The sequence below is a fragment of the Mycteria americana genome, chromosome 2 (assembly GCF_035582795.1).
Source record: "Mycteria americana isolate JAX WOST 10 ecotype Jacksonville Zoo and Gardens chromosome 2, USCA_MyAme_1.0, whole genome shotgun sequence".
NCBI classification, from domain to species: Eukaryota; Metazoa; Chordata; class Aves; order Ciconiiformes; family Ciconiidae; genus Mycteria; species Mycteria americana.
The window spans coordinates 39,662,978-39,687,111 of NC_134366.1; the positions used below are offsets into that span (position 1 = coordinate 39,662,978).

At 37.0% G+C, this 24,134-nt stretch overlaps 1 protein-coding gene across 3 annotated transcripts in view; it reads right to left on the bottom strand.

Moving 5' to 3' along the window:
- Positions 1-7,907: 7,907 nt before the first annotated feature.
- Positions 7,908-24,134, bottom strand: part of ANKRD28 (ankyrin repeat domain 28) — a 126,977-nt gene continuing 110,750 nt past the window's right edge. For all 3 annotated transcript variants that reach the window (XM_075493096.1, XM_075493095.1, XM_075493094.1), the window contains exons 17-28: positions 23,939-24,013; positions 22,439-22,640; positions 20,898-20,985; positions 20,345-20,462; positions 19,524-19,743; positions 18,023-18,110; positions 17,843-17,926; positions 17,181-17,326; positions 16,912-16,994; positions 16,679-16,761; positions 14,284-14,375; positions 7,908-8,447 (exon numbers count right to left, since the gene is read on the bottom strand). In XM_075493096.1, the coding sequence (XP_075349211.1) occupies positions 8,161-8,447; positions 14,284-14,375; positions 16,679-16,761; positions 16,912-16,994; positions 17,181-17,326; positions 17,843-17,926; positions 18,023-18,110; positions 19,524-19,743; positions 20,345-20,462; positions 20,898-20,985; positions 22,439-22,640; positions 23,939-24,013 (1,566 nt within the window). In that variant the 3' untranslated portion in view covers positions 7,908-8,160. The remainder of the gene's footprint in view (positions 8,448-14,283; positions 14,376-16,678; positions 16,762-16,911; positions 16,995-17,180; positions 17,327-17,842; positions 17,927-18,022; positions 18,111-19,523; positions 19,744-20,344; positions 20,463-20,897; positions 20,986-22,438; positions 22,641-23,938; positions 24,014-24,134) is intronic.

Here is a 24,134-nt window from a genome sequence, read left to right on the forward strand (position 1 = left end):
AGAGCTATTCTGACTTTGGGTATATCAAAACTATTAGAAAACAAGCCATTCTGGCCCTACCATTGGCATGGTTTTGCTCTGTCTCTTCCCTGAGGAGAGCAGGTGTTAAGTATTAGAGTGTGTTTTCATACCTTGTTCCCTTCACCCAAAAAAGCAGCCTTTAGCAAAGAGACACCGGAAGAAGCGGAACAGACATGATGGGGAATTACCAGTAAGTAACTTCCCCCACCTCTCCACCCCCCCGATCTTTGAGGGACAACAGGTGTATCTGTTCTGAAACAGGGTGTCCAGGCAGTAACCTACGACACTCACCACCACCGATGGGTGGGCCTTTGGAAGCCTGCGCTGGAACAGCAATCCCATATTGCCCTGCTGAATGCAGCACCGCTCCCAAACAACCCGGTGTTCAGGTGAGTGAAGCTACATACCATTTACTGAGGAGGTACGAGAAGCCTTCAGCAAGGCTGATTTACACAGGCAGACTTGTAACATGCTGTAATGTTACAAGTCTAATATCTCTTCAATGGATACAAACAGTTTTATTAAAGCTTCCTGAATGGTTTCCGTCTGTGAGCTCAACCAGAAACAAACCAGAACACAAGGATCTTTTGACATACGGGAAGTACAGCTTAAGTCTAGAACACCTTTAAATCACTCAGTCTGTTGACTTAAATTAAATCAGGATTTGGAAATTTGTACCGAGACCAAAGGAACATCCTGTCTGAGACAGACAGCAGGGGATGATGTCTGTAAAGGGCCTTGACACTGCCCCTGGGAAGGGGAAGACAAGCAGAGAAACCCTCTGTCCAGGTAGGGGTAACCACGTGAGTCAGGTGTTGGGGGTTTCTTCATAAGGGGTCTGCTGCTTTGGGATTCACATGACCAGTGAGTTTTCCAGGTGGATGTGTGGATACTCTGACTGCAGTGAGAGCAACCACCAGAAAGCACACCAAAGGAACACGTGGCAAACAGGACATTGGAGTTAAGTTACTGAGAGGCATGTGAACAGGCTGAGGAACTGGTAACAGACAGGGACCATCTGTTCGGATCAGAGATCTTCATAATGCACAAGTGGGCATAAGCTTGTTTAGGCAGATCTCTCCAGGTGAAATGAACCAGACTGAAGTGACTGAGCTTCAAGAGCCTCCAGCAATCAACACGGAAGTAAGGAAGCCATCATCATGAGGCACAGCACGGTCTTGCCCAGACTGTGACCTGTCTGTCTTGCAGCATCGGGTATTTAACGAACACCCCAGCATCACAGAAAACCTGAGGACCAATGCAAAAAACTGACTGCCCTCTTTGGCTGCTTCAGACATACCACCTAAAGTGAATAAAAGAGCCAGCTGAAGAAGATTACATTTTTGGAACTGTTACAGAAAGAGGACCTGAACAATGCCTAAACACCACTACTGACACACAGGCAGATTCAGTGGCTAGAAAGAACTACTCCCTCCTCCTCCATTTATGTAGGTTGAAAAAAACCCAACCAAAAGTGGTGACAAATGCCATTCCTGAAAACCCCAAATATTCACAGGTTGAAGTGAGAGTTATCACTCAATCAAGTTTTTAATGGTCAACAGCAATGGAAGTACTTCAGAGATTCCCTGTGCTCTCCTCCCTCCCTCCCTCCAGTGGGAGAGCAGGCGTAGGCAACACAGGTCAGAAGTTGGAGACGATAGTTAGTGGTACCCACAGCAGATCAAACAAACTCTGGGTAGAAGAGATTAGAAAGGTTGAATTCTGTAAGATGTTAATAGATTCCAAGAAAGATTTTTAAGAAAACTATGCAGACAACTTGAATAACAAAGTTTGGCAAGGGATAGGAAATATATGACAGGATAGGATGTGAATCCTTAGATTTTGCTTTAAAACTAAGGTATCTAATATATTCTTTTAACATAAAAGAACATCCGAGACCTCAGTGTCTTAAGCTCTGTGAACTAAGCCAACTCCCAGGTACAATGAGAAGAAAACCTGCACGTCTGTCATTTGACAAGGCTTGGAAGCAGGGGTTTGTTTTATTCTGTTGTGAATCTGAATAGCAACATTTCTGGTTGCTTCTATTGCAATTTTAATGAAAAAAGAGAAGGTAAGGTGTTTTTCTCCTCTTTAAATATTTAGTGACACTAACAATATTAAGACAGCTTGAAAGGCTCTTTAGGTTCCATATTATTCAACTATGTTTACAGCTACATGGTGAAATACTGCAAGATTCCTTTCCCAACCTCGGCTTGAAAATTGCCAAAACATAACATGGAATGGAAGGACCTCAGTTTATCCTAATGTAAAAATAACACACCAGGGAAGCATGGATAATTGTGAACATGAACACTTCCAGGGAAGCACGGATCATTTAGATGCTGCTCTATTTGAAGACAAATAACAGTGCTAAAGAGACTGGGATACTGGGTTGGAAAGAGTTGCAAGAAATCTTCAAGTCCCACAAGTAGGGACAGTCATCTTCTTCCCCTGTCAGGAGCGTTCAGTTGCAAGACGAGTTGTAGAGACAGGAAAAAGCCCACAGCTTGAAAATTTTAGTCACATCTGTAACTATTTTTCCCCCAGGGAAAGGAAACCAAAACACTCTTGCCATTTTCCTGGGCTCTAGATGACTGAACAACTGAAAGAAACGCTCCTTCCGAGGCTGCCATTTCAGACAGTTTTTCCTCTCGGTAGGTATGTGAGGATACATGGATCAGACTAGAGGCCTGGGTGACATTTACAACATCCAGCCAGGCATTTGCTTCTCCTGTTAAGCAGTAAAACGAAGGGATTTTTGCGATAAGGCTTATAGATCATTATAAATATAATAATAGGATATTTTCTTAAGAATGACCGGTTGTTTTGCCATTTCAAATTAATGCGTGGTGGTTCCTTTGCACTTAACATTCTTCAAAACATATGGATGTTATAGCGAGAAAAGGACTCCACAAAAATAAAGAAGCTAATGGTATCACCTTAACAGAGGCCTATATTGCGTCTTGTCACATTTAACATCTCAGGTTTCAGCTTGTAAAGGAGACCCATATTTTACAAACTACTGTCTTGTCCAATTTAGAGTCACAGCTACAGATTTACAAAAAAAGGGGTTTAATCCTAATCTGAAAGAATTCTTCTCCAACTGTCCCATCAGCTTCTGCAGCATATAAAAGGATTATAAGGAAGTCATCACAAATCATTGAGAGATTACTATAAGAGGCAATCGTTACCAGTCAATCTTGGATTTAAGGATTTATATGAATTTGCTGGACCAACTTCAAGAATTTAAATACTTTCTCCTGATATTAAAATGGATTTTGCTGAGTTTAAATCCAGATCTACGGAAGTGGTGTTAAAAGTTTAAACTACTTATTAACCTTCTTTCCCAAGGTTATTAGTCTGATCCCACCAGGACTCAATTATCAGGAATTATTGTTATCAGGAATCCATGTTTTTTAACCAAAAGCACGATGGCATTTCTTCTGGGAAGTGGACAGGTACCATCAGCAGAGCCACAGAGCAGGCAAAGTGGTGGGAGACGAGGAGGGTGCTCCTGCCACCTCCTTCTGCTGCTCCTATAGCTGCTGCTGGGGAAGCCCAGGGACCTCCCTCACCTGCCCTGTGGGACACTGAGCCAAAGAGCACGTCTTCCAGTTCTCCAGAACTGCTGTTTCCATAAACACTTAGCCTTTTTATTTAGGTTTCAGTTTTTAAGATGTGAAGCTCACTGATCCAAACACAGAATTAAGTAGTATGGGCTCCCCCGACACATCTAGCACTGTTAAAGTTGTTCCATGATTATGCACATGAAAAAACTTCTCACAAGTATATGCTAGACAACGGTCTTTGTACAGTATTCACTGTTGCTTACAGTCTTTCTACAGGCTTATCCTCTCACCCAGTTATTGCATGATTAACAGAAAGGTCACCACAATTTTTTTTTTTTTTTTTTTGCAATAAAGAAGCTGAGCTACCAGAACAACACTTGTGTTATCTCAAACCAACTGTATTTAATGAACATTCTCTCTTTTTTTTAATTTCAAACTAGAATATAAATAGAGTATGTTATTCTGGATTACTACAGTAGTTGTTGCCTTTAAATGGACATAATCTCTGGGCAAGAAGAAAGGCTAATTCAAAACCAGAATGATTGGGCTGAACATTATCTCATGCCCCTTTTTAGTGATCTTCCATACAGCTTAGGTACCAGCTTTGGGATCTTTAGTGCCTTTTGTATAGATGCTAAAAGGAACAAAACTTCCAAGTCATTAATTTCTAAATATTAACTTTTTTTAACCAAACATTTATTAATTCTTTAGCCTGGTAGACAAGTCAGAATTTTAAACCAGAAAATTACGACCAGAAAAAAACCCCACCACAACCAAGATCCAAGTTTATAAAGTGCATATTTCTAGCTCTGATTGTTCCAAATATATTTATATGAATATTTTGGAGATAGCTAGGGGTGGGGAAGCAATAAAGAGTAATAGGAGGAAATACAAAGCAGGAGACAAAGAGGGTCAAGGTTTTGTAAGAAATTACAAGAAAAATCTTTTTGATTAGTTGGGTCACTCGGGGCGGGAGACAGACTGATTCTTCATTTTAACAGCATGCGGCATTTATGCTACCACACTACAAAAGCTGTTACAAAAGTAACAGCTCAGCCTAGCGGGTTAATACTAACGTGGCATTTTCTCCTGCAGAACACTTATCCTGAGAACTGAAACACCTGTAAAACATCCCAGAAGTCAGAGTACAGAGAAAGCTGAGCAGAGCTGGTTGTTCTCATTCCTGAAGTCCATTCCCCCCCCGCCCCCAGGATAAAAAGGGTTTTTTTTATTCTAATATACTGCTTCAGTGGTCCAGCCGAGGCTCACTGCTCACTCTTGGTGAAAATCCGAGAGGTTGTTTGGATGAAGGTTGTAACAATAACCGTGCCCTATTCATCTGTACAAAAAGAGGAGGATTTATTTTAGAAAGATGGAGGTTCCAGTATAATTTTCTGGAAATGAACAGGCCTCCACTGAGGTATGAACACTCTTTTTTTTTTTTTTTTTAAATAAAAAACCCCCACCAGCCACAGACAGGATTATTTGTTTTACAGAAACAAGGAACCTTCTGTTCCTTGACCTCTCATTAAGAAAGTGGTCTCTGACCACAGCAGCATGTTCTTTAAACAAATCACGTCCCATTTTTGGAATAAGACCATATTCTAATAATAGTCCCAATTATCACTTACAGGGCACAATTACTGTCCTACCCATAGTGCCAGGTAGTAATGGAGTTTTTCGTTTTTTTTTTGTGTGTGCGTGTGGGGGTTTAAATAGGAATAACCAAATACATGCAAATTGCAATCTACAGGCTCACTGAATAAATTCTAATGATGAGATAGATGAGATACACACATCACGTAACTCTGAATTCCTAAATGGAATTAACAATTTGTAATAAAAAAGACAAATCTTTAGCTCTAAAAAGTTCACAAAACTTAACTTAAAAATAATGCAATTTAATGCAGCAAAAAAGTTTTCTTCCTCAAGAGGTGAGTAGTAATGAAATGAAAGAGAGGCATGATTTCTGACTGGCATAAGGAAACAAAGGTGTTCAACAGCACTGTTTTCTGCATTTGCCTGTATTCCATATCCAGACCTTTAACTTTTAAATCAACACCTTCTGAGCTTTTTCTCCTCTATCACCCAGGCGCACAGTGGACACGAATAGCTCTCGGTCTCTACTGCCCTGCTAATTTTTCAAAGACAACAGGAGTGTCCCCTCCTACGAATTGCCCGATGGTGACAGACACCACACTCTGAGGTAACAGATCATCTTGAAGTCAAATAGAAGTTAGCACAGATAACAAAGGCCTATTAATATAATCTTCTTACAGTTCCTTTGAAGCAACAAAAATTGGACAGTTTCATTAACAGAAATATGCAATTGTTTCCTTTTAAATAACAGGCATGCTACTTGGCATTCTGATTCAGGCTTTCCACGAGTGTATGAGGAAAAATGGGTCTGTGCTGCTTCAACCTTTGTATTTAAATAGATGCAGTGAATCTCAAGACAGGCCAATATGGATCTTTTGAGCGCTGCCTGTGTGCTCAGCTGAGGCACGTACATCACTCCCACACAGCCCTGTACTTTGAAAGATTCAGAGGGAAGAAAACACAGAAATCACGATCTCCCTGAAGTCAGCTAATTCTGCTCACAGACAAACATACTGCATATATAAACAATGAACGCAGGCACAAATGGTTAAGAAAGTAATACTTAAAAAGAAGCCTAAAGGAATAATGAAGTAATTTAACATTTAAAATGACTTTAATAGCTCACCTTCACTTCAGAATTAAAATGCTGGCAAAACCTTTGTGAAGTAGCTTTTATAAATTCTAACAGTTCAACAAAAGAGACTGTCATTAATGCTTAGTAGATACAAATAAATTATTCATTAATAGAACTCACATTTGGGTTTTATTATACTCCGTAAAATATACAGGAATCTTGAAGTACTGAAAGAGTGCAGGTAAATACAGTATTCAAGCAGTCACTATTTCTATGTACATGCTCATTAATTCTTCAAAAAACCCACAAAATTATCAAATAGATCAAAATATTGTCCCGTGTTTCCACACTATGTTCAGAAAACCAGCTGATAATTTACAATATCATAAAGATTTCCAGTTTCACAATACAAAAAGGATAAAAAGGAAATTGGAATCAGTTTGTAGTAATTTATTTGTACTTTACCAGGACATGCAAGGATTCCTTGCATGTACATAAACAAATTCACTTGAAAAGTAACAGTTATAGTTAAAGCAGAGCCAAATAAAGTAAATATTCATATTTAACAGACAAAACTTCAGCTTACTTATGTCAGTTTTTCATTCTTCAGGCAATTAAAAAAACCACAGTAGTCTGTTATAAATTAAAAAAAAAAATCTTCGGGCAAATCTGAACTACATTACAGGGACCTGTTTCTGCTGTTTATTTTCTAAATGGAGCACAACAAAGATACACAGCTCTTCCCACAGACCAGACACTGTACTTTTTTCTTCTAATAGGGAAATATACTTTTAAATTCACCTCCCCCCCCCTTGTAACTCCAGGGTTTAAAAAAAAAAAAAGTGATACGGATATACAATTTTAATCTTACATACAAATTTATGATGTAAGGAAGTGGACAAATTACTGAAAAGAACTCTCAGTCACAACAGGGTTATCAAGACATTTCAATTTTTTATGCAGTTTCATAGTTTCCAAGTTACTCATGTATTTTTAAATTAAAAAAATCTCAATCCAAAACCCAAAAGTTAAAAAATCTAAAACTGTGCAACAATTACTGCTTCCCTCCCACATCTCCCACCCCTTCCCTTGTTTATTACACTGTACATTTTTCACCCTGACTTCACCTTGTTAGCTGGTTTAATTTTAGTATTATAAAAGTATGACAAGTTCATTTTCATTTCTCCTAAAAGAAAAAGAAAACAAAACTTGAAAGTACATCTGCTTTCTTTCATGGTACATTTAATAGTGTCGGAAGGCTTTCAGATGATTAAAAAAAAAATAAAAATCAACATTTAAAACCAAATCTAAGCTTCTTTTCCAGAAGTAGTTAAGGTTTGGTTAAAACAACTTCTCAAATAACCTATTCCAGTTTTCACAAAAAGGTATTTAATTAAAAAAAAAAAAATCTTTAAGTTATTTGGTCCTTTGGCAATTTGCAGCACAAACAATGCCTACTGTACCAAACTCATTTATTGCCTTCAAAATGGTTTTAGTTTTATTGATAATATTTAAATCTAGCATCCTTCGTGTTGTACAATAGTGTTGTTCATTTACATCAAGTAGGGTGCCCAGTCTGCAGAAATTACTCCCGGCACCAGCAACAGAATGGTAGAATACAGTTAAATAAAACAGTTTTGACATTCTTTATTTTACTTTTTTTTTTTTGCCATGGATTCCAAGTACTTATTCAAGAATTTATGCTTCTTCTGCAAAATATGCTCTTAAAAATCCTCCTAGAGTCTCACAGATTTTTTTATATGCAACCACAATAAAAAACATCTTCTCAAAGGTCTGTCCTCTTTTTGCATTCAAACACTGATAGCTTTTTTTCAAAAGCACAAGTCTGACCTTCCAGCGTGAGGGTTCACTCTTCAGACCTACAAAATGTAGCTTCTAATAGGTCTCAGAATCCGAGTCATTGAGTTCATCTTCTTCTGTATATGGGTAGCCATCTTCCCTGCCAATGTTGTTGAAAGTACAGTAAGAGCTATGGTCACTCCTCATGATTGGCAAGGAATCGAAGGTGACAGTTTTTGAGGTGTTGGTGTAATGATTAATGGCATTGAATGTAAGGGAAGGTAATGTGCTGCTCGATGAAACAGGCATCATCGTGGCCAGAATGAGAGCTAGGCAATCAGCCACATCCTTATTGGGCGCACAGGCCAAAGCTGGTGTGTAACCTAGAAAGTCAAGAAAAAAAAAAACCTTCATTTAAAATAAAGACAGTGTAAAAATTTCTCCAAGATCATGTCATCTTTCAGCTGCATAAGTATTTTATATTGCTTAGTTCTCCACTGTTTAAGAAAAAAAGAAAAGAACATAAAATTAAATGCATTATCAATTAGAATTTTTTAACTTTTGGTTACAAAACCAGCCCAGAAGTTAGTGGGCTTTGAACAGAGATGTAATTGTTTTGTTAAGCACAGTCAGACACTCTAGGCCAGCAAGAAAAGCCTGGATCTGAAAATGGTGAGGAAGTCACCAGGCTGAGGAAAGACAACTAATGGCAGCCAACAGTGATGGGTGAAGGCATTCACTAGAAAGCCACTGCAGAAACGACAGCTCAACATGTTAAATATTTCTTCATCCAGAAGCTTCCACATAGCTGTTCATCACAGTTATTTTACTAAGACTGTCCTGTCCCAATAATAAGCTGGCTAAAGCATCAGGGCCAGTTAACTGAAAAGGCAGAGCATACAGTTTCAATCAACCTATACTTTATTACAATATTCAGTAATATAAACTATACAGCCAATGCCTAACTTTTATTTGAGGGATATCAATTAAGAAACCCACAGAAGAATGAGGAAACGCCAGCTGGATTAGTAGGCTAGGACTTGCAGAGAGAAACGACACCTCTTGGTTGCCCAACTGGTCCAGCCAAACTACTCCTGCCAGGCAGTGCTACTGTGACAACCCCCAAATGCAGGAGGTCTTGGGCTGTGGAATGATTTGCAGTCAGGCCATGTAGCTGTGAAATCTCTTCTTGGTAACTGTGGCTCTAATAATCCTCCAACGTTTCTCCTTTTGCAGCTTCCCCCTTCCCTATGTACTTGCCTCTACCCATTACATATCAAGAAAAACGTTTCAAATTCTCCTCAGTGGCGATCTGCACATTGCTCCTGTCTCAGGCTTTAGGCTTAATCATTCAGCAAGGCACCTGAGGATAAGCTTTGGCACATGTCTCAGGGTGTATCTACAACACTGAGGCACTGTAATTGGTGGTGACAACAGCAGCTCTAGAAGCACGGCAGTCACAGAAGTACAACTGCAGATAACAGCTAATTCTGCTGCCAAGACCAAAGTAAGTTCCCTCTACCTGGCTCTGCACAGAAGCGGGTGACCAGATCACCCTGTAGCACCCTTGCAGTATCTCTCACTGCATGCGATAGATACGCTCACAATGAGCTGAACAGGAAAAGTCATGTTCCGGTACATTTGGTAGTCCGAAGTCCTGCACTACCCCCAGTCCACAACTTAAAGGTGTACAACATCCAGGCAAAAACCACACAAGTATTTTAAATAATAGATGGCTTTAAAGCAAACCGCATGATGGATTCCTATCCAGACCTTAGGAAGGCATGGAAAATGAGGCAATGCCTGTTCTACCAGCAAGTGTTTCAACTCCTAAGGAATCATCTTTATTGTAGAAGTAGATCCAGGTCAAGTGTTCGGATAGAGCTCAGGAGGAGTTATTGTGTTGTACAATTGCACAGAAGTTTTAAACAAGTAGGCACATTATGGAAAATAATTGCAGCTAGAAATTAAGAAAACAGCAATCAGGGGACAGATAATTTGCAGTTGACTATTACTTGCTCAGGACAGACCTTGTGCTTGATGCTTGGAACAGAGTAAGACAACAGTCCCTGCCCAAAGGAGCATACAATCCAAGGAAACACAGATAATTCAAGCACAAAACGCACCAGCTGACCATGTGATAGGGCCGTACAGAAGTGCAGCGCAGCAGATGTTTTCATGGTTAGTAAGGTATCACAGCACTTAAACAGCTCAGAGTTAACAGTGACAGTCTGCAGAAGAGATACATTTTGAGAGGATTCAGAAGCAAGGGCCAGAGCTTGCTACACTCGGATGAAGACGCTATTTCAGGCACATCAGGCAGAACAGAAGGCTCAGCATTGATACTCAAATGCACACAATTTAATATCTACAGTTGCTGGAGACTGTATGAAGGTAAGATGACACACAAAGTCAGTTTATTCAAGCTGGCCATACTCAACACCATTTCTTTCACTAACATGATTTGATAAAAGCTCAAAGAAAAACGAGCAGTCACTGGCTACCTTTGAGCATCCCAGTTCATCATAAAAAACATTAAAGGCCAAGGTAAAGATTAAACAGATTTCTTCTTTTAAAAGTTCTCTAAAAACAGTATTTATACTAATATTCAATTGTAGATCTTAAGCTTCTGGCTTTCATAACTAGGAATGAAATATCACAGTTTTATTCTTGCCTTATACATAGTAAAATGAAGTAACTGCTTGCACCATGGAAGACTGACATCTGTGTCCTCCACCACTTTATTTTTGTCTATATTATTTTAAAATTGTAAGAACTAATTATATTTTTATGTCCCTTAAACAACTGCAAACTGATCATTCATATGTCAGGGCAACAATAGGTGTAAATACTTTAAATGGTCTTTTAATACGATGTTGGTAAAGGTACCAACTCCACTGAAATACTCTTACTCAGTTCTCATATAATGTTCCCCATAATCTGTATTTGTATTTGAGTAAGCTTTCACAGGACAACAAAATATATCACTATCTTCATTTATAGACAGGGCGACAGAAGCAGAGTGAGGAGAAGCAGCTTCCTCGCACAACAGAAAACAGAGCCTAAGTGGCGGACATGGACTTAAGACCAGGGCTCCCCCTGCCTAACGCAGAGCTGCTCCCTCCCCTGGGGCTTGGAAGTTTCCATGAAGGCGTCTACAGGAAAATCAGAGGGTTATTAATGTGGTCGGTGCAAAGAGTTCTCCAACTGAGTGAAGTCTTACACTTGGGAAAGAGAAGAAAGTCATCTGAAGCATGAGTCATCCTGTAAGCATTTACAAGAAAATATCCTTCCAGAAAACTGGAGGTCTCCAATGTAAACTAGAATACGAGTAAAGGAAGGCTTGGAAAAGAACTAGACAAAAAAAAAATTACCCCCCCTTTTATTTTTTTAAAAGCTTGAAAGGCCAATGATCACTGTAACGATGAATCTAGAAAATAAGAGAAATCTATGTCAGTCCCTGGAGTTAGAGAATGCCTCCTCTCACTAATACTGTTAGCCCAATCATTACAGCCTCCAGCTGTGGTGCACATTAATACAACAAAGAAAAGACAGACCGTACCAAGAAATTTAGCTAGCCTAGTTAGTTAAATAGTGGGGCAAAAACCCAACACAAAAAAAACCTTGAAAAGTTGGTTTAGTGACCAAAAATAGAACTTCGTCTGGTGTCAAATGAAAGAAAAAGCTAGTAAATTTCTTCTAAGACTGAGCTAGTAAATTTCTTCTAAACTTGCATAAATAACATAAAATTCAACAGAAATTTTGTAGATGCAGGTGATGGCAAAGTTTCATCAAGACAGATGCGGAAACTTGGCAAAAGAACTGAAAGATTTGAGTGAGCACTGATACAGAACTGAAAATGAACCCTCAACATGACTACTTTTGGGAAGTATGCTGGACAGTTAATTTGCCATTTCAGTTGCACTTAATCTTTTGAGAACCAAGAAGATTACATTTTTTCCAAAAACACTAGTTCTTAAACATCTCAAAAAGTGATCTCACTACATTAAGAGATGCTCTATAACAAAAGCAATATGACTTCAAATCTAGAGTTTTAAATATCTTATAAATTATTTATAAACTGAAATGCAGAGAATTGGAGTGATGTTTTTTTCAAAGCTCATGTTTTTCAATAATCTTCTGTAGCCCAGATATAGCAGCAGAGGACTATTAAGTATTTTATACAGATATAGATACAAATAGAGACTGCTTGTAAAAGATTAATGCAGCCTTTATAGAAAGCGATAACTTCAGAGACAAAAAGGGGATCGCCACTCCATACCAGCTGAGGTTCTGCTGATTACATGTTCCATGCATCAAGCCACACTTCCATGTAAAACAGTAACTAAAACTTTACCTCCAATTTCATCGAATTCTATCTGAAATGCCAAGCTTGCATGGCAGATGACTGAAATTATCTGAGCTATGCTAAAGTAAGAGAATGTCAGTGTTGTGATGCAAAATATTCCAGCGCCTATTTCTTCAGTCTGCTTTGCTAAACAGATAGCTTTCACCCCCCAAAATGCATGAATCATACTCTTTTAAGCCTTTCTAATTAAAAAAAAAATCAAAGTTTCTCCTACATTTTTACTTTATTAGAATTAAACAAATGCATGTAATTTTTTTTTTTCTTTAGAAACACTTGTACTCTAGCAGTAGATGCTAAAATCAAAGACAAGTAGACCTAACGCAGAACCTGGCTATCACTACTGCCAGCTTTTCCATTTAATATAAAAGGTACACTATGGAAATCAAGAAAACTTTTGCAATGGGTTTAGCAAGCCTGCTGGCATACTAATACTTCTAAGAATTAAGAAAAAATTAGTGACTGGTGAAGTAGATTGATAAATCCCACGAAAATTTCCCTTGCTCTCTCACAACTCAAAGTATTCATCCCTTTGCACATACTGTACTTTAAGCTGGCACATTCATCCAACAGAAAAAGAATTCATTATGAATATTCTCAAGGCTGCTTAAAATTTTATAAGCAAGCAATTGCTATTAGAAAGAAAAGTTAAGAACCACAGTGAGGAACTAGATTAGGTAGCACTCTGAGTTACTTTAAATTTTAAGATATGAACAGAATTAAAAAGAAGTTTAACATGTTGCAGATAGATCCCCAGGCTGCCAGAGAACTGTGACTTCTATACAAACAATTCTCTTCTCCGTTACGTCAAAGATCCACCCTAACAAATGACTGGCTGGCTGCACATGAAAAGCCCACAAAAATACAAACAACTTCTCCAGTTAGCATACTTGCGATGAGAAACAGAAGTCAGAAAGGTATGTTTTCCAGTCTTTTCATTTTAGGGAGTTTCATTTCGCAGTTACCCCTGTACCCTATTTTAGGCAAGGAATGATCTTCAATTCACCCATGTCACTTTAAGCAGTGTAATTTGAGAAATACACAGAGAAAGTCACAGTAAACGTTGAGAGGAAAAACTTTCCAAACTGGAAATATAATTAGAACTGTTAATTAGGCACATCCCTTCTGGGGAAAAAAACCAAACCAAACCAAACCCCCACAAGCAAAAAAAAAAAAAACGCCTCCCCACCCCAAACCCCAGCTACTGCTTTCATTTAAGACACACTGGGGTATGGCCTAAGAGCAGGGACTCTTATGCTTTTAAAAGCACAGCTTTGGAGGACCACAGATGTCTTACATCAAAATATGCAAATAAGAAGTCAGTAGATCTAATTTTCTTTTGTTCTTACAAGGTAAAGGATTTATTCTCTTTGATAAAGCAGTTACTTTTTCGTACTTCTATGTGCCAAAAAGCTCTGAAGAGCCAGAAGCTTGAGACCAGTAACTGAGACCTGTAATTCATACTTGCTTTTAAAAACTAAGACCAATATACCTACCGTGACAAAATGGATGGCAATTCAATCCAGCTTCTTAACAGCTGAAAGTTATATTTTACTTTAAGCATTACATTTTTTTGACAGTCTCCAGTATGCCAGACCTAATGTATTCATTATAAAACTACAAATGCAAACCAAACATTTCTATGCCATGACCTGCGTGGTTCTGAAAGTTTTCACTCCCCTTACACTTCTGCTGCTTTGCTAGAATAATCCATCACCAACACAACACATTTTTTTCTATGGGGGAACCTACTGCAAGGCTCATATGAAATTCCCAAAGGGTTCTTGCTTTTCAGTGAGCTGCGTTTAAAACCACAGTTCCTTACGGGGAAACAAAGTTAAATTTATTCTTACCATTTTCATCTACAGCAAGTACACTTGCTCCCTTCCCTAAAAGCTCTTGAACTACAACCGTTAGTCCATTCCGAGCAGCGACATGCAGAGGTCTGTGAAGACAAGCAAATTGGTATATAAACCTTAGAACAAGATATTAAGTAAGATAGGCAGCTTGCATCTAGTTAAATGATTATTGAAGTATTTATACTGGTATGTTACTTACACATTATATAAATATTGCAGATATAATAACTAAGATGGGAAAACCAGCAAATCTCTTTTCTTATTGCAAAGAAACTATACAGTAACAATTGTGCACTTTCTTTCTTCCTTTTATGGTACCACACAGTGAGCAAGTAGCTGCTAGAAGAGACCTGCCTGCTTATGAACTTTATCACGTTAAAAATTTAGAAACATCTGGTATCTTACTGTTGATAAATCCTTCACTGAACTGTTGTAACAGATACCATCACATCTGAGAGTTACTCCATGTCACTGGCAATAATCATTAGAATAGTAACAGCAGATTATTGCATGTAAATGCTTATAAGAGATGCAGAAGCATTTCATCAATCTGTCTTTTAGAAACCACTATATTCCACTGTGACTAGAAATGGAAAAAAATATTTTACAGTATAATGCATGAAGTGGGAAAAACAGATTACTTTTCAAAACCTCAAACTATTAACCATAATCCTGTTTTGCGGTGACTTGATCTATCAAGGAAAGTGTAGCTTAACCTCAAATATTCTAATTATATCTTTTTCAAATGCAACAGTTTTTCAAAATTGGTTCCCACTGGCTTAAATAAAACCCTACCACCACTCAGCAGGAAACAGAATAATCAGCTTACTTCCCTTCTGCTTTATAATGCTCTTCACTAATTTTGACATTCTTAAAATTGTTTGAAATAACTGTGAACTATATTTTGATTTGGAAACGAGTGCCTTACTTAGAGACCAGAATTACAAAAGATATAGTTAGGAGAAGCTATATGTATGGTGCTTATATTAAAGTATTAAAATTCAAGAACTACTGCACACCACAGGTATACTGAAAAACGTACTGTAATTAAAAGAGGCCAACAATTGTAATGCTTATCTTGGCACAAAGTAGGACATTGTTTATGACGAAAGCTGTGTAGAAAGTCAGTTTAGTTATTAAAAAACATTTGCTAAACCAGTTATATTTTAAACAACTGTTAAAATCTTGAAATTTATATAAACATTTCATGGAGGTGTGAATATGTACCTATTTTTCCCCATGACATCTCTTGATCAGACTATGTGAGCCAAGGCATGTGGGTGGAATTAGATGAGCCTGTGGTAGCATACTTTTCCACTTCTGTTCCCATCTCATTTTTGCTTTTCCTCCTCCCAAGATATCCCCCCCTTCAAGCCAGAAATGGTACAATGAATCCCTTTCCTGCTTTCTGGTTATTTCATGCTGCCTGAGGTGCACCAAGGTAAGCAGCAAGAGCAGAGGAAGAAGTCTTACTATCTTAACTCCTTAGTTCAAGCAGATCTCTGAGAATAGTTGGAAGAACTGTAGGAATTTGAACATGACAAATTCCAGAAGGGATGCAAGGCCAGAGCAATACGCAAGTTGCTTACAAGTTCTGGTGTTTTTTTTCCTAAATGGTCTGCGATACCATTATTCAAGCAGTCTAACAATTCCTGTACATAACTCAGCCACATATCAGGTGTCAAATATTGCCTATAACACAAATACATTCTTTAAAAGGAAAAAAATGCAAAAGAGTCATTTTAATAGCCCATCCTGAAATATATTCCCCAGTATGACATACCACTAAATTTATAAGTTTTCCTTATGATTGGGCTAACAAAATAGGCGTAATTCTACTTGAGAGAAGATCTTCAAGAAGCATTAAGAATACTATATTCTCCACAATATTTAATAGAAAATATTCTTTCATTATTGTAGCAATAGGTATCTTTTCCTAACAGAAAGCATGCTGAAGAGTAAAAGCATACTTCAGCTAGGTTTTTTATTAGCTAGCTTTGCAGAGCAAGTCTTAGTTTGCCTCTGATGAGTTGTTAACTGAAGTGAATTTTAATTGAAAAATTAGATAATTTATAAAGCAGAAAAATATTGGTTTATAAGTAATCTCAGCAGATTGCAGTAATCCCACACAGGATTCCCTGAATCACAATACTGTAAAATTTATTTATCATCCCTTTCACTCAGCTAAAACTAGAACTTTAATTATGAACAAAACACCATTTCACTTCAGGTCGGTTAAACTCTTGGTACCTGCTAAGCAATTAAATCAAAATTCAACCAATTTGGAAAAAAATTATTAAAAATATTCCTCTTTATGAGCAAGACACTGGTTTTAGCAGAAACACACCAAAAACTCATCTGTAGAAACACACTCACTGCTGATACATACGTTTGCAAGGCTGCATTGGTGGCATTGATGAGGTTTCTATCCGTAATCTTCTCCAGTATTAACAAGGCACTAGTTTCATGACCCTTAATATAGAACAAACATCTGTCATATAACAAATACTCTTCAAAAATTGCTTTGAATGCCTTTTCAAAATAATGAGTTAATATTTGCAAACAGTGCCTGATAACGTGAACCTCAGCTTTACGTTAGACTAAGTCAGACTACGCACCCACCTTGCTGCAAGCCAAATGGAGTGCTGTGTTCTTAGAACTGTCTTGCAAAGTCAGATCAGCCTTAGCACTGCTAACCAGCACCTCTGGGGAAATAAAGATTTATATTAACTAAAAGCATATTCCTTAAAGTCTTAATGGCTTACATTTGTGCAAAATGAAAACATAATTTTAACAAAATATATCGACAAGAATGTGGATAACTAAGGCAACTTTACCCATAGTAAGATTAACAAACTTAAGAGCAGAAATATATAAAGCTTTCTCTTTACCAACTGTATTTGTCTGTCCATTTTCTGCAGCCATCATTAACGGTGTTTTCCCAGAAGAATCTACAGCATTTACTTGAGCATTGTGACTGAGCAGAAGCTGTAGACACTCAACGTGATCTGTAAAAGCTGCTGCATGAAGAGGAGTTCTACAACAGATCAAAAGACAATATGGCCATGTTCAGCCGTGCTTTCTACTTTATTCAAAGGGGCATGCTGACTGTGATCCTGCAGATACAAGACTGGGCAGTCCCTCTCACTGATCCTTTGAAATCAGTATTGCTGGAGTTGTGACTGCTGCCTTTAGAAAGTCACCTTCAAGTTTCAAATAATTCCCTCTGTGTCGTTTATAATAAAGATACAATTTGATTCAGAAGAAATAAAATCCACATAAAATACTACCCACAAAGTGATACAATTTAAAACATGCTCAAACCTGCCTATATAATAAAAAGGCAATTCAAGTTTATTGAATCAGAACAGGATTTTTTAAAATCTAAAATTTATTTCTAGTGCAGAATAAAAGAAAAGATTCTTCAAAGAATAAAAACAGGGGGAAGAGGAAATTAATGTAAGTAGCAAATACAAAAATCCCAACTGATTATAGAATTTAGCAGAGCCACTCTATTATATTACATTCGTCCACTGTGCATTTACACTCTTACCTTCCTTTTGAATCTGTTGAATTTACAATACCAGCACCTAGTGTATCTATTAACATTTCTGCAGCACCTTCATTGTCATTTATCCTATAAGGAATTAAACAGGCTGTTATTTACAGAATGATAAATCTTTTGTTAAATCCAGCAATGAAATCTGTGAAGAATAATTTTGCACTTCCTTACACAGCACAATGCAACGGACTGAAAGAATTTCCTTCCATTTTCTGGAAAACTTCCTGTTCCAGGAGGAGCTCTACACAACTGTCATGACCTAAAGCAAATGTAAAAGTTAGGTGTTAAAAAAAGGTCTATTTATGGATTACAACAAAAAATATGTATCTGAATTAGACTAAGCAATATTTCACTTGAAAGTTTCAATGACACACTGGTTATATTCATTAGGGCTACATTTAGGAAATAAGACATTTTTAGCATCCTGAAAATCAAACTGACATTTAACACTGTAAACTTTGTGAAATTTAGAAGGGATCTCATGCTGTCTGAAGAACATCCAGAACACTTAATTTCGTTCTTTACACCTCCACGTTTCAAACTTTTCTGTACATTCACCACTTAGTCTACATGAAAACGTCTCCACCATTTGAGGGTTATTTTTGTTCCACTGTCTTGCTAAACCCAAAGAAAAACCAAGCTGATAGTCATAACAAAAGCTTAAAAAGAACATGTTCAACCTATCATACTATTATTTTCAAGATTCTATAGCCTGCTGCTGTACAGGTAGCTAACTATTGAAACTATCTGTTTCATCTTCGATGCATATATGCAGAGAACCTTAGTTCAACATTTTCTGTTGTCTGAAGATTTGTTTTTTCACAAGTTCTGTCAAATTTTCATTCTACAAATCAAGCATATTTCAGTTCTGTTTTATTCAGACACTGTGGTCACTCTGAAAATGGACCAAGCTGTAAGAGTTTAATTTTATGAATGTGATAAAAAGATGTTATTCTAGTTCAATTTATCAATGTATTACCCAGTTGCTTCAGCTGTGAAGACAGTCTAGTTAGTTATTCACTTAAAAATAATTTGTGAAGTGAAGCTCTAAACCCTTACTTCTTGATCTTTCTCTATCATATGACTCAGAGGTGAAATAAATGAGAACCTCTACTATGTCAGAAAGGAACACACAGAACAAAATCTTTAGCAAAGGAGCTGAATGAGTTTCCTACCTTTTAAGGCCTCCCTTATCCCCAAAATTCAAGAAAAGTATCAGTGAAGAAAAGGATCAGTGAAGAAAAGAAAAATTCATATTGAATCACTTTTATATACTTTAGCTTCTTGTGCCTATCAAGGTTGATTTGAAGGAAGTTTAAAGATTTAATCTGAAACCATTCCTCCTAAGACTCCCTGAGAAGGTTATTTTTTTTGGATGAATGGCACATTTCTATTCACAGGTACTATGCTGAATTTCTTGAAAGACTCCTTGAGGCATAAAACTAAGAAGGCAGTTTATAACAAAAATGTAGTACAAAAATAAACACCTCATATTATGTATTAGATGTTAATGCATTCCCCCTCAAGATATCATGTCCGTCATATTGTCACATTGACTAATAGGAACTGAAAGGGGACAGACTTTATATGTTGCTTTTGTAAGTAGTAATAACCTCTGTCTCAATATCAACAAATACATTTAGACCTGTATTTTAACTTTAATGTATTTTACCATTATAGCAGGCCCAATGCAGTGATGTATAGCCGTGATTGTCTGCTATCGCAGGTGCTGCATCCACAGATGTAGCTGACTGTAGGAGAGCTCCTAGAACACCTATATGTCCACATGCAGCTGACAAGTGTATAGGGGTTCTCCCCCTACAGTCTCGTAGTAAGGACTTAGCACCATGTTGAAGCAATGCTTCCACGCATTCCTCATGCCCAGTAACTGCCTGTGACAGAGAGACAGGAAATAGCAAGTTTGCAAATACTCATGTATATAAGCCAAGGTGGTAACTAAAGCAAGCAAACTTCAGGCAATTTCTTATATTTTTAAGTAATAACAAAATAAGTACAATTATTGTTTTTATTCCTGGAAACAACCATTCTGTTGGAAAAATACCAATGTATTATCATATTGATGACAGAGTCATTTATTGGAATAACACTGAATGAACTGCTAAATCTCTAGGGCTCATTCAATTGTCTTATCTGGCAGAGACTATAAAAAAAAAATATTTGGCATATTGCCCGCATCACGCTTTTCTTCCTCCCATTAATGCTACCCCTACCCCATAACAAAAAGCTGTACTTTGGGACCTCTCCAGTCAACACTTTACAGCAAGATTAAGTGACTCTAGAAGTCCAAAAGAATTCTGAGGGTATGGAGCAACCAGACAAAAGCTTGCCTTTTGAAAGCAACTAAAAAGACAATTAAAAACTAAGAATGGCAAGATAAGAATAATGAGAAATTCATTAACACTACGTATTAAGTCTGCATTTGAAATCAACATGTATAAAACTGGAAAGGACAGAAAACGAATATTCTCTTACCCCTCTATGTAATGCTGTCCTTCCCCACTTATCTTTGGCATCTACATTTGCTCCTTTGTTAAGGAGTGAATAAACGCAGTCGGTGTGCCCATTGAGAACTGACAACATCAGAGGAGTCCTAAGCAGAGTGAAATAAAGTGTAATCTACATGGAAATTTAACAGACTAGCACTCAGCTGAAATGTAATGACTACTACCCTTCTGGACAATGCTGTTAAAGTTTACATCATCAATGATCTTCTCTAGCACTACCTTCATTCCAAGAATGCCACTCGTATTTGCTTCTTAAATACAAGAAAATAAATTAATATCCCCTAATTCAGAAGTCCTGATCAAGTTACTAGAATCCATTTTTTCAGGATCTGGGCAATAAGACACATTTTAGTTTCCTCCCAGTTGAACATTTTTCACCACCAACGTTATGTTTATTGCAAAATACACAGTCTCATTTTTCCTAGTTCAAGTATCATCTCCCTTTAAAGTAATAAATTAAAAATCACCAATGTAAAATGCAATAACTTGTGAAGAACAGAATGTGTATCATTTAAACTCACTGTCCATTTCCATCTTGAATGTCCACTGCATTCTGTGGTTCTGCATTTCCTATCAATAGCCGCAAACATTCTGAGTGACCATTTGTAGCTGTAAAACATCATAAAAATATGAGTTTTACATTAATTGCCTTTGAGTATACAGCTCAAACAGAACGGTAACCTGCTTAGACTAAAGCCTGTTAGCTTAAGAACCCACTGTACAGCTTTACCATTGTTATAACTTAAATTAAAAGCAAAAAATATGAACACTAGAAAATTATTTCAAAAATTAGGTATTCTCAACTGTATAGTATTAAAATTAATCTATTCCAACTGTCAATTGCCAACAGACATTTGTTTTTTACATATAAATGAGGTTGCACACATTAACCATAATTAGAATATATGCTTATACAACATCCACAAGAAGGAATAATTAAATATAGTAATTAGCATAACTTTTGCTTGTTTTAAGGCACAGGTAAACACATAACTAGCCAATCATACACAGACTTTGTTAGCAAGTGTAGCGTGTGCACAGTTACGAAACAATAATTGAAATCACATTTAGAAAGAGGGGAAGGAAATGTAATGCATAGAAGTAATTAACCAAGCAGTTAAAAAAAGGGAGAAAGAAAAGTAACAAAAAATTTGAGAAATCACATTTAAATGCAACTCATGAAAGATAAATGATTGCTTGTTGGAGGGGAAATTATTTCTGACATACAGCTGCTGTATTCAGTCCACATAAGAACAGTGACAATTCATGCTTCTCTAGTGGGCAGAAATCCTAACAGAAGTTAGGAGAAGCTAAATCAAACAGAAGAATACAGCTTGTGCTCATGGACAACAAATTAAGTGGTTAGAATAATATTGTTTTGTACATAATTCTCTTTTTACTGCAACATTTCTATAACACCATAACTATAAATGTCAATTTAAATAAGCCTATTTTCAAAGAGAGGAAAAAAGGAATATAGTACGAATGCTAGACTTTGAGAAAGGTAAGTTTATAGACGTTTTCTAGGAAAGGCAGTGAGAAAATATTGCAAAGGATTGCTGTTATTTTGAAAACACTCAGGAGTCATTTAAATCCTTGGAAAAAAATCAAAGTATCGTTTTCATGTCTCTCCTCAAACTGACAAAATTCTCCAAGATTCCAGTCATTTTTAGAAGTATTTTACTGCCAAGACAGGCAACACAATTCACATATCTAAATTTGGGCCTACAGTTTGGGCTGCGTGAAAGACGAGAAGAGAAACAGGAACATGTCACTGACGCCTGTCAGCACAGCTAGCCTAGCGAGTTGAATGGAGAAGGACAATGCACCCTTCCAGAGAGCAGTGTGGAACAGCACTCCTCGAGCCGAGATGATTTATTGGGTTAATACCAGTTTCTACCTGCAACTGCTTTGTTACACCTTTCTCAGCATAGCATATACCTTAAAAGTCATCGTCTATTCCTAAACACCATTTCTTAGAACATTAATGGTAGAGACTTCTAAACATGAAGATGATCCCCTTCATAACCCAAAATTTTAGAGGTTAGCGGTTAGCACATACCGGCAGCATGTATTGGGGTCCTCTTTACAACATAATCTTTCACCAAGATTGATGCTCCCTGATTAATGAGCACATCGACACATTCCACGTGTCCCTTAAAGGCAGCAAGATCCAACGGTGTCCTTCCGTTATTATTCCTCACATCAAGGTCCAGCAGCGACTGTACCAGCACTTCCAGAGCTTGATGGTGGCCATGATAGGCCTACAAGAATAAGAAAATTCTTCAGTTTTCCCATCCTTCACATTTTTCCCTTTCTTACCAGGATTACATAAATGAAACTGTGAAGATAGTATTTTTGTTTTAGCATGTGGAAGAGCTACTGATGCAGCATGTAAGTAGTTACAATAGTTATGACTAATCTTAAAAACCCCACAATTTCAAGCAAGAAGGTTGGTGGGTTTTCCCATTTTATCCTTTCAGTCAGCAACAGAAATGTTCAGAAAATCGCCTGTCTCCAACTTGTGTAACTACCAGTATTTTGAGTACTGCATGTTTCATTGCTTCATGTTATAGTTACATCACCCTCAGATTCCTTCAAGTGAGGTACATATGCAAACTTAAGTAATTCCTATTACTTTTTTTTAATAAAATATTTAAAAAAAGAAAAAGCCAGTAAAATTTTTAAGTAAAAATAATACAGTATAAATAGCTACAGTTATCACAACTGGTAAAACAGAAGGGACTTAGGGGATGAAACAGTTAAGAGATCAGAATGGACATACAAGGATAAAAAAATAGCACAGAGAATGCTCTGTAGATATGTGTCAAGACAAAGTATCAAAGTTAGTAATGAAAATAAACATCTACAACTATGGTTTTATAATTTCTGTAATAAATTTTAAATGTATAGTCATGGATAAATAACCTCTGCCCCCAGACAAAACTGATTTCCAGGAACAGTCTCTCTTCTAACTGCTTTCATTTACCAGTATTAAAGGTTACGTTTTACTTTGGCCATATACACACACACACACAGAGCGCATGAGATTTAGGCTATTTTCAGAAAGTACATTGTGGTTTTTCAATTGCTTGAAGTCCAGTGAAAAGATGAAAGCTACATATTGGGCTGGTTACTCTGTATTTTGAGTATATTTGTATAGACAGTTTCATCAGGTCCTCTCCTACACTATTCTTTGTGCAAACCTTTCTTAAATTGTTAAGGAGAAACATTTCTCATACTAAACAATGATGAGGGTAAAACAATGATGATTAAAAAACATCATCATTACTTATACAACAAGTCTTCTAAAAGTTTCATTAGTATAAATTATAACATAAATCTTAATTAGAAGATTCCAAATGAAAGCTGTTCCATGAAGCAAGTTTCAAGTGAAATGCAAAAATCACCCTGTACAGCTCATTCAGGAATGTTATGTATGTATTTTTGCGTTTCATTTATTGTTATTGAGCTATTTTAAAAAAATCCAGAATGAATAAACCTATATCAACAACTGTGTGCAATTAGATAAGCTATCATCACTAAAGAATGAAATACTTACAGCTAAATGCAGTGGACTTATAGGTGCTCTGTTGTCTGAATCATTCAGCATATCAGTACCTGATGTTTCCATTAGCTGAGCAGAGAGAGGAAGTCAGAGTGAGTGTAAAAACCCCTCACTTTTTAAAAAACATTCAGCAATAATTGCTACAGTTTCCAGTATACACAGATTGAAAAATAAAGGAAGAAAAATAGGA